Raw genomic sequence first — 10,878 nt, 5'->3', positions numbered from 1 at the left:
GAAGCAGAAGAGGCAACAGCTCTCTTGAGGAAGAACCTAATGAATTCAAAGAGATCCTCTTTTATCAGCAGACCTATGCAGGAGAGAGACTGTATCTGTGTACAGAATGTCAGAAATTTTTAATTTTTTTTTTAATTTTTAAATTGAAGATTGGACTTCTAAAATACAAACAAATTCACACTAAACATCATCGGGTATCATCTTATATATGCACAGACTGCGGTAAAAACTTTGGTCACCACACAGTCTTGATTCGCCACCAGAGAACTCACACAGGGAGAGCGGCCTTACAAGTGTACAGAATGTGAAAAAAAGTTTTATGGAAAAACCGAGACTCACTAATCACTTGCAAACTCATAACATATACATGTAATCAGTGTGCCAGAAGCTTTCCTGGGGTAGATTTTTTTTTTTCCATTTGGTTATCAAAAAATCCCTCCATCCAGAGATGATGGTTGATAGTCATATATTGATTGTAGGGGAAGCTTTAGGATAAGGGTTTTACTAAACTGAATCAAGTTCAAGCATAAAAGCTTGTTGGTGCCAGGCTAATGGTCATCGATTAGGACCTGATTTTAATTAGCAGCTAGATGATTATTAATATCTGGGAGGAGGAGTTATGTTGAGCAGTGTTGATGGTACCAAGAACACTGTTAAAAAAAGTCTTCTGGTGCACCAAACAGCATGTGCTGGAGAATGTATTAATGCAGGAAAATGCTCAAAGCTTTTTGAGTATGGGAAGACTGAGAAAATGTTGCCATCGGAACAGGATGGTCCACAGAGCTGTAAGCAGGAAATGGCGCTTTTAAAAGCTTAGGTTAAGGTGAGTGGTTGGGTTTGATTTAAAAACAGTAACAACAAAAAAATTAGTTCAGCAGTTTCAGTCATAGGACAGCAGCAGTGGCAGTGAAAGCACTGTCATGTGGAAATAACGACCAGAATCAGTTGCTTCAAACATCTGTTTACTGGGGGCAAGATGCCAATTTAATTTCTGAGATTCTGGAAAAGAGCATGGATATATTCTTAATGTAAGGGCAAAGTACAGGTAACATCGCTCTGTAAACTGAAAAGAAAGCAGTGGCTTCGGCTATGGGGATGAGTTCAGCAGGCAGGAGGGGGTCCTGCGGAGACAGTGTTTGTCAGTCACATATTCTCTACGCAGGCTGGGGATATTTAGCATTTTTGCTTATTCCAGTTGAATGCAAAGAGTCAAAAAGTTGTGTTGCCTCCAGTTCAAGCACCTGCTTCGCAGTGAACCCGTGAGTGATGTCCTCAGCTTCCCATGAGGAGCAGTAGAGCAAGAGACAGCTGGTGCTGTGATGCAATTCACTGAGTTCTGAAGGGGACTGGGGGGATACACATGGGACCAAAGGATCCCTGCCCATCCCAAGTACAGGAGTAATGTCCAGAAAGTTTTTACCACTGGCTTCTCATTATTTCCTTCTTATAATTGCCCTGGGACAGCTTTTCTTTTATTCTTCATAGAATCCCCGATTGGTGTGGTTTGGAAGGGCCCTTAAAGAGCCCCCAGTCCCACCCCTGCCACGCGCAGGGCCCCCTTCCCCCAGCCCCGGTGGCTCCCAGCCCCATCCAGCCTGGCCTTGGGCACTGCCAGGGCTGGGGCACCCACAGCTGCTCTGGGCAGCCCGTGCCGGCGCCTGGCCGCCCTCACAGGGAAGGATTTCTCCCTCAGCTCTGATCTCCATCTGCCCTCTCTCAGCGCAAAGCCGTTCCCCCTTGTCCTGGCGCTGCAGGCCCTTGGGAAAAGGCCCTCCCCAGCTTCCTCGCCGGCCCCTTTGGGTGCTGGAAGGTGCTCCAGGGTCTCCAGGAGCCTTCCCTTCTCCGGGCTGAACAGCCCCAGCGCTCCCACCCCGGCTGCGCAGCAGAGGGGCTCCAGCCCTCTGGCCATCTCCGTGGCCTCCTCTGGCCCCGCTCCAACAGGTCCGTGCCCTCCTTATGCTGGGGGCCCCGGAGCTGGAGGCGGCGCTGCAGGGGGGTCTCAGCAGAGCGGGGCAGAGGGGCAGAGCCCCCTCCCTCGCCCCGCCGGCCACGCTGCTGGGGATGCAGCCCAGGGCACGGGGGGCTTTCTGGGCTGCGAGCGCACGTGGCCGGGTCACGTCCAGCTTCTCGCCCACCAGCACCCCCAGTCCCTCTCCTCAGGGCTGCTCCCAACGCATTCTCTGCCCAGCCTGAATTGAACTTTATAAGTTTTGCAGGGGCCCACCTCTCCAGCCTGCCCAGGTCCCTCTGGGTGGCATCCCTTCCCTCCAGCATGTCAGCTGCACCACACATCCTGCTGCTGTTGGCAAACTTGCTGAGGGCGGCTTGGTCCCAGTGTCTGTGTCGCCAACAGAGTTGTTAAACAGTGCTGGTCCCAGTACGAACCCCTGAGGAATGCCACTTGTCACTGGTCTCCACCCAGACATTGAGCCATTGACCACAGCTCTTTGAGTGTGATCATCAGCCAATTCCTTACCCACCAAGTGCTCCGTCTCTCTGATCCATGTCTCTCCAGAGACAAGGATGTCGTGTGGGACAGTGTCAAATGCTTTGCACAAGTCCAGGCAGGTGACGTCAGTCACTCTTCCCTCCTCCACCAACACTGTAACCCCACTGTAGAAGGCCACCAAATTTGCCAGGCACAGCTTGCCCTGAGTGACACCGTGCCGGCTGTCACCCGTCACCTTGGTTTCCATGTGCCTTAGCATAGTTTCTCCCATGCAGCTTAAAGCCTTAATGGTCCCAAGTGCGCTGTGTGCTCCTGAGGGAAGGCCCTTTGGAGCGAGGAGATTCTTTGTAGAAAAATCCTGTAAAACTCTGTCCTCCCAAGCCTCGTTCCTTTGCATAGCAGCAGCACAGCCGGGCTGGTGGGGCTGGGGGCAGTCACATGCCAGCAGCTGTAGGTTCAGGAGTGGCTGAAAGTGAGTCTGGGGTGAAAGGCCTCATGCAGGAGGCTCTGCCTCCTTCCTCACTTGCAAGCACAGGAGCATCCAACCAGCCAGACAGTTACTTAAATCTGATGCAGCGTGGTCCCCCTTGTCACTGCACTTAAATAACCGTCGCAGTGGATATACTGCTTAAATTGAAAAAACCCCACAAGAGCAGCAGCATAAGGTAAGCATCGGAAAGCGCAGGGAGCTAAAACCGATTCCAGCCCAAAGCTCAGCCTAAGGGAGAGCAGGACAAACCTGCCTGAGATGGGGTGAAACCCGGGGAATCCTGCAGTGCGGCATCGGCCGGGTGCCCGGGTAGCTGTGGAGGGAACCAGGCAGCAAGGCTGTGGAAACTTGCCGTTCCTTGCCCGAGCCTTGTCCCAGGAGAGCACATCGGAATCATGAAATTCTCCTGATTCCTCTCTGAGAAATTGTCTTGTTTCTCCTGCAGCAGGGAGAGTAAGAGCTTTTCGCAGACCATGTCATTTAGTAAGGAACTTAAGCTGAGACTCCAGGTACTTTCCATGAGAGGTAATGTTCATGCGTTGGGAAATACAAGTGGCTGCATAAATTGCAGGTCATGCAGTCAGGGGACAAAAACCTGGATCTTTAGCAAGACAGGTTTTCTTTCAAGAGTGTTTCCAATGCATTTGTTTATTTATTGATGTTTGAAAAGCTTTACGTCATGTTTAATCTGCAAATGTAAAGCTCGCCCTGCCATGTACCACCTTGTCAGGAGCAGTGGGGTCAGAAACATGTCTGAGAATAAAACATTTTTAATTTTAAGAGCCCCTACGTTCTCTAAACAGTAGCGGCAAGGTCAGGCTGTAGCATGTGGGGCTTTCCTGCCCCTTCTGGTTTAGTTGCCCTTTATGGGTTGCTGTCTGAAGTGTCCTCTCCCATTGTGTTCTCCTCGCTTTGCAAACTGAGAGCTCTGGCATTTCCTGATTAATGTTGATAAAAGATTATTTCTTTTTAAGTTTCTCTGCGCCTGTCCCTCTCGCCCCTTGCCCCTTCAGATGAAGGGTCTCACCACGTGTGTTCGGTCAGTGCCTCGTGGGCTGTGGCCACTGTCATGATGCAAATAAACACAAAACTACAGAAACTTGAGGTCTTGTACCAGCGCTTTCTGGGAAGAGGTGGTCTTCACTTCTCGATGTGGCTTTTTTAGTAAAAGCAACTGGAAAAAGAGCCCCTTTCCCAGAAAGCTCCATCTGCTTTTGTGGGAGTTAGACCTTATCATGTTTGTTGTGCATAATTTCTATTCTATCCTCACCCCATCCCGAGTGGATCTGGGCTGTGCCCACGTGTTACACACCCCAGGCGCTTCCTGTTGTCCCAGTTTAGAGGTAGAACTGGAGATGGTTTCAGAGGGAGACGTCAAGTGAAACAGGCAAGCAGCAGGTTTAAAGACACGGGGAGGCAGCGGTTCTTCACGCAATGCTTCCTCACGCTGGTGGCACCCGCGCAGCAAGGTGCTGCAGGTGCAGGGTCCTGAATCAGCCGGATAAATTCCCAGAAGGAAAAGAAAATGATAGAAACTTTTAAAATACAGAGATGCCACTTCTGGCTGAGGATGTCCCCGAGCTGCAGAGTGATGGAGGGACTTCAGCACCCTCGGAAGGGTCTTACACCCTCCTTAGGCGATGCCTTAGCTGCTCCTGGGGCAGGTCCAAGCTCAGCTGGATCTTGGATCCGACCTGCTGCTCTTGTGGAGTTGTGTCCTCGAGGGACCTTTCAGGAGGGGCGCTGGGGTGAGGACACGGGGGGCAGCAGTGTGGGGGGCTGTGTGGGTGCAGCATCCCCCTTGAGGGAGCCCTGGGTGCATGGCCACAAGCGGGCAGCTCCTGAGGCATCAGCCCCCAAATGGGCAAAACCCACCCAGCCCTGGAGATGCTCAGGATGCTCCGGCGTGGGACATGGTTTCACAGCCTGGGGGTCCTGCACAGCCCACAGCCCCCCCAGAGCCCCAGCAGGAGAGCGGACGTCCTCCCGGGCCGGGGGGCAGCTCCGTCCATTCCTCTGTCTTAGCCTGCTGGATCCCATGGGATGCTCCTGAGGGGGTAAAGCCACTGCATTGGATCATGCTTTTAATTCCCCACTGCCACAAAGAGTAGGGTCTTTTGCAAATGCTGTCCTGGCGGATCAAACTTCCCCCAGGAGGACTTGACGTTCCCAGGGAAATATTGCCTGGGTGGGAAAACACATTTGAAAATCTGAGGGATAAACCCAGGAAACCCTGCCTGAGCTGACACCCGCTGAATCCATGGCTGGGAAAAAGAAATGCCCAGGTCCCAGCAGGGATTTTATGTTTCTTCCCAGTGTCCCCAGCATGGGAACTCCTGGTCCACTCCAGCAGCAGCCGAGCACCAGCTCAACGCCAGCTCCAGGATTCTCCATCCCGGGTGAGCCATCGTGGGCAGCACCGCCCGCTGCTGCCTGGCTCTTAATTTCACAGGGCACAGGAGCAGCCATAACCCCAAATCTCACCATAGCCCTGCCCACGGAGAGGTCCTGGGGAGGGGTGGCTGACATGAGGGGCTCGCTGCTGGGTCTGTGGCCTTGCCTGGCGGGTGTCCATAAACACGGCAGAGGAATCGTGGAGGAGACGTGAGGGAAACCCCGGTGCAGTGGGATGTGTGTGGCCATTTGTGTTGTTTGCAGAACCACCGGGGACAAACCCGCCAGGCACCGGGGGGATGCCAGCAGCCCCCAGGGAGCAGCAGCAGTGACACAGAGGGTCCCTCCCTCCACTCCCCATCACAGATGGGCTCGGTTTCGTACCCTGGTCTCTGCGTGACACTGAAGCTGAGCAGCCTGGAGCAGGTTTTATGGGGACGCAGGTTTGGGTGGGTTTGGTTTTATTCTGCTGCATACGGCCCACGGGCCTTGGCCTGGCAGCCGCTTGGTGACTGACACCGCTGCTGGCAACGGTGACCTCGTGGGTCCCTGTTGTCTCCCATACGTCGAGGTGTCAGTTTTGCATTTGTTCATCACTGGCTCCCGATGAGCCGTGAGCTGTGCCCTGGAGCTGTTCAGGAGGTGGCAGGGCAGCTGGTCCCCATCCCCAACTGGCAGGGACAGCCGTGCCCTTCGCCGGGAGCTGCCTCCTTCCCACCCAGAGCTGCTGGGTGTGAGGGGATGGTGGGCAGCCACAAAACCCAGTAAACTGCCATTATTTGCTGGTTTCCCAAAGGAACAGGGTCTCTGTGGCTGTGCTGTGTCTGCCTGCTGGTCCCCACCACCAAGCGCTGGCCCCTGGAGCCCTCCCGGTCCTGGCAGCTGTGCCAGAGGTGCTGCATGCTGAGGTCCCGGGGGGGGTTGCAGGTGGACCCTGGCACCAGGGTGGAGGGAGCAGAACCAGGCAGGTGCCTGAGTTGATTTTAATTTTTGTTTATTCTGCCAAAGACCATGGTTTCCCACCCCCTCCCCTTAATTGCACAGAGGGTACCAGCTGCCATGAAGCTGCTTTCAGAGGTTCCCCTTGGGGTCCCCATGGGCCACCACTTGCGGCCCAACAGCTCACACCTTGGACTGTGCTCCCAGGGGACCCCTGGGACCCTCCCTCCTGCCCAGGGCAGCAGTGGGTGCCCCCTGCCCCAGCTCGGGCTCAGGGCTGGGAGGGTGGCAGCTGCAGGGTGCTGGGCACTGGGCTGTGGGGGTTCCGGGGGGCCTCAGGTGCCCCGGCCTCGGGCCCGGTGCTGGAGGGGACGAGGGAGCAACCCCATCCCATCGTCAATTGAAATGGCTGCCCAGGCTCCCATGATGCCTGCTCAGCCCGTTAACCCTTCTTGTCCCACCACCCTCTCCGCCCGGGGCCCTGGTCCGTGTGTGGCAGAGGGGACCCCCGCCATGGCCCCCTGTCCCTGGGACCCTGGTGCCCCGGGGTGCCCTAGGAGCTTTTCCCAGCAGGTTTCTGTGAAGGCAGGGCCGTGACGCTTTTCCCTGCTCTGGCACCAGCCCTGGCCCCTGGCGCTGTCAGACCGAAGGGTCCCCAGATTGGGGTGAGTGCGTGGGGGGTCCCCAAACCCAGTACATCCCAACGCATGGGTGTCCTGCCTGCCTCTGGCCGGGGTGGGGGTCCTGGTGTGGGTGGCTGGGTGCTCCTCTCCCCACACCGGGCATTCACCCTGTGGCCCCGGCTCGTGGCACTCCGGTGTCACCAGCTGTGTGCTGGAGGGAGCAGGGGGGTCCCAGCAGCACAGCCCAAGGAGTGGGGGGGCACAGACACCCCCTGCCCCCACCGCAAACTGCCACCTGTGGGGCCAGGACCCTGGGGTAGCCCAGGAGGCTTTGGGTGCAGAGCACCCACTGGGCTCAGTGTTGGTGCTGGTGCTGGTGCTGGTGCTGGTGCTGGGCTGGGGCTTGGTGCTGATACTGGTGGTGATGCTGGTGCCAGTGTTGACGGCAGTGTCAGTGCCAACACTGGTGCTGATGCCAGTGCCAGGGTTTGGTGCTGGTGCTGATACCAGTGCTGACACTAGTGCCAGTGCTGATACTGATGCTGATATTGGTGCTGGAGCTTGGTGCTGATGCTGGTGCCAGTGCTGATACTGATGCCCATGCCGATGCCCACACTGGTGCCAATCATGATGCTGGTGCTGGAGCTTGGTACAGGTGTTGGTGCCTGGTACCAATGCCTGTGCCAACACCAGTGCCAATGCTTGTACTTGTATTGGGGCTTGGTGCCAATGCTGGTGCTTGGTACTTGTGACAATGCTGGTGCTGGAGCTGATACTGATGCCCATGCTGACACCAGTGCTGATGCTCACACTGCTGTGGGGGCTTGGTAGTGGTACTGGTGCCTGGTACTGGCACTGATGCTGGTCCTGGGGCGGATACTGGTACCCATGCTGACACCAGTGCCGTGCCAGTGCCTGTGTCTGTGCTCATGATAATGCTGGTGCTGGTGCTGGTGGTGGTGCTTGTGTTGCTAGTGGTGCCAGTGGCAGTGCTGGCCTGGTACTGGTGCCGATGCTGGTGCTGGAGCTGATATTGGTGCCTGTGCTGACACCAGTGCCAGTGCTCATCCTGGTGGTGGGGCTTGGTACCAGTGCTGGTGTCTGGTACTGGTGCTGGAGCCAGAACGGATACTGATGCCCGTGCTGCTGACACTGGTGCCAATGCCTGTGTCCGTGCTGGTGCTTGTGTCAATACTGATACTGGTGGCGGAGCCAATGCTGGTGGCTGGGTGGCCAGGGCTGCCGGTGCTGGTGCCGGGGGCAGTACCAGTGTCAGTGGCGGGGCCGGTGGCAGGGCGGCCAGGGCTGCCGGTGGCGGTGCCGGTGGCAGTGCCGGTGGCGGTGGCGGTGGAGGGCGGCCGGGGCTGCCGGTGCCGGTAGGCGGCAGTGCTCCGCGCTCGGCGCCGCTCCCCCCCGCCCGCTGCCGCGAAGCCCGGCGGAGGCGGATGCAATTCCCCGGCTGCCCCTTGCTCCTCGGCGGGGCGGCGGGGCCCGGCCCGCAGCGCGCAGGCACCGACAGCGGCCCCGGCCCCGGTACCGGCCCCGGCCCCGGCGCGGCGGCGGGCGGCAGCGCGGCCCCGCTCCGCTCCGCGCTCTCCCCGCCGCGGCCCGGCCCCAGCCGCCGGGGCCCGGCCCAGCACCGCGGGGCCATGGCCGAGTGGGCGCCCGCCCAGGTAAGAGCGGCCCGGCCCGGCCCGGCCCGGCCCGGCCCGGGGGCACCGGCACCGCCGCCGGAGCCGCCCCGCCCGCCCCGCCGGCCGCTCCCCGCCGCCGGGCCCCCTCCCCCCCGGGCCCCCCGGCACCCCCAGCCCGCCCAGCCCCAGCCCCGGGCTGCCCCCGGGGACCTGCCCCGGCATTCCCGGGATGCGCCGGTGCCCCGGGATGTGGCCGGACACCTTTGCCCTGGGATGGCCCCGGGATGCCCCGGTGCCCCCGGGATGTGGCCGGACACCTCTGCCCTGGAATGGCCCCGGGATCCCCGGGATGCTCTGGGCAGCTCTGCCCCGGGATGCCCCGATGCCCACGGGATGTGGCCAGGCACCTCTGCCCCGGGATGGCCCCGGGATCCCCGGGATGCCCCGATAACCCCGGGATGCTCCATGCAGGCTCCAGCCCCAGGATGCTCCGTGCAGGCTCCAGCCTCGGGATGCCCCGGTGTCCACGGGATATGGCTGGGCACCTCTGGCTCAGGATGTCCCCGTGATCCCTGGGGTGCCCCAGGATGTGGCTGGGCACATCTGCCCTGGGATGCCTGTTGTGGCCCCAGGATGTCCCCAGGCACCTCTGCCCTGGGATGCCCCAGTGCCCCGGAATGCTCCGTGCAGGCTGTAGGCCTGGGGTGCCCTAGGCAGCTCTGACCCAGGATGCCTGTGTGTCCCCAGGATGTCGCTGGGCACCCCTGGTCCAGGCTGCCCGTGCCCCCAGCTGCTCCCTGCCCACCCAGCCCCATCCACCTCCTGGGGGCTCCTGCCAGAGCAGGCCCAGGGCAGCCCCTGCAGTGGGTGGGGGTGTGGGGTGCCAGGGGTGGGGCTGCTGCCCTACAGGTCTGGCAGCTGCACACAGCATGGTGACCTGCCCGATGCTGGCCAGCGTCCATGGGGACAGTGATCAACACTGACCCCACAGCTGCCATGGCTGCGCTGCAGTCCCTCCCCAGCCTGCCAGCTGAGTGGGACGCATCCAGCCCAGTGGCACTGGTGAGCCTTCCTCATCTGCCCCTCACCATCCCCTCAGGCCTGCTGCATCTATCTGCCCTGTCCCCTTCTGGGGCTCAGACCCAGCCCTGGCAGCTCCTGTCTTGCTTGGGCAGCGCCAGCCACTCCAGGGGCCAGATCTTGCCCGGCTGAGTTGTTAGTGGGGGATGACATGGTGGCAGGTCCCGAGTGGTGCCCTTCCTGCAGCCCGGGCAGGCAGGGCAAGGGCAGTGCTGCTGGCTTTGGGTAGGTGGGTGACAGTGGGCATCGCGCGCAGACATCCCTGAAGCAGTGCTGCTGGTGGGCGGTGGTGGTTGAAAGCTACCAGTCTGGGGGGGAGCGGTGCCTGCCATGGGGCTGAGGCTCCAGGCATGACCCAGGGGGGTGACCAAGGGCCCCCTTCCACCTGTGCCCTCCCCACGGCCCAGGTGCAGGAATGGAATGTGGAGGCTCCCCATCTGATGCCACTGCAACCCCCACTGCTGCCGGAGCGGGCGCATGTGCGGGAGGCACAGCTCCACTCCGCTGAGGCCTCGCTCTGGACCGTGGTGGCCACGGTGCAGGCAATGGAGAGGAAGATCGACCTCCTCGCCACCCGCCTGCTCAGCCTGGAGGGTCGGTCCGGCACAGCTGAGAAGAAGCTCCTGGACTGCGAGAAGACGGCCATGGAGTTCGGGAACCAGCTGGAGAGCAAGTGGGCCGTGCTGGGCACCCTCATCCAGGAGTACGGGCTGCTCCAGCGGCGCTTGGAGAATGTGGAGAACCTCCTGAAGAACAGGAACTTCTGGGTGCTGCGGCTGCCCCCCGGCCCCCGGGGTGAGGTGCCCAAGGTAACAGCTCCAGGGGGACACTGCAGGCCAGGTGGGGGGACCCTCGGCCCCCTGGGGAGTGGATGTCACTGAGCTGCCGGGGGCTTGTCCCTGCAGGTGCCGGTGACATTTGTTGACATTGCTGTCTACTTCTCGGCGGAGGAGTGGAAGAATTTGGAGGAGTGGCAGAAGGAGCTGTACAATAACCTGGTGAAGGAGAACTACGAGTCTCTGCTCTCCCTGGGTAAATGTCCCTTTCTGCCCCTTTCCTGGCAGGCTGGGGTGATGCCTGCGCCTCCTTGGGAGTCCTGGATGTGTGTGACCTGGTCCCCTGCAAGCATTGGTGGTTGCACTCGCCATGACCGCGGAGCCTCCTGTCACAGAGGGAAACAGGGACATGTGGGGACGGGGCCATGTGCTGTGCCATGCCATGCTGGTGCTGCTATCTGGGACAGCCCGTGCCGCCTGGCTCCTCGTCTCC

General features: G+C 59.6%; 1 protein-coding gene across 1 annotated transcript in view; it reads left to right on the top strand.

Annotated features, from left to right (window-relative positions):
- The first annotated feature begins 8,304 nt into the window (after positions 1-8,304).
- LOC130147324 (uncharacterized) overlaps positions 8,305-10,878 on the top strand; it is a 40,338-nt gene continuing 37,764 nt past the window's right edge. The window contains exons 1-3 of the mRNA XM_056334296.1: positions 8,305-8,568; positions 10,017-10,418; positions 10,515-10,641. Of these exons, the coding sequence (XP_056190271.1) occupies positions 8,341-8,568; positions 10,017-10,418; positions 10,515-10,641 (757 nt within the window). The 5' untranslated portion in view covers positions 8,305-8,340. The remainder of the gene's footprint in view (positions 8,569-10,016; positions 10,419-10,514; positions 10,642-10,878) is intronic.

Source organism: Falco biarmicus, chromosome 4 (genome assembly GCF_023638135.1).
Source record: "Falco biarmicus isolate bFalBia1 chromosome 4, bFalBia1.pri, whole genome shotgun sequence".
In the NCBI taxonomy this organism is placed as follows: domain Eukaryota; kingdom Metazoa; phylum Chordata; class Aves; order Falconiformes; family Falconidae; genus Falco; species Falco biarmicus.
The sequence above is the reverse complement of the archived record's forward strand: the minus strand, read 5'-3'. Positions and strand labels throughout refer to the sequence as shown.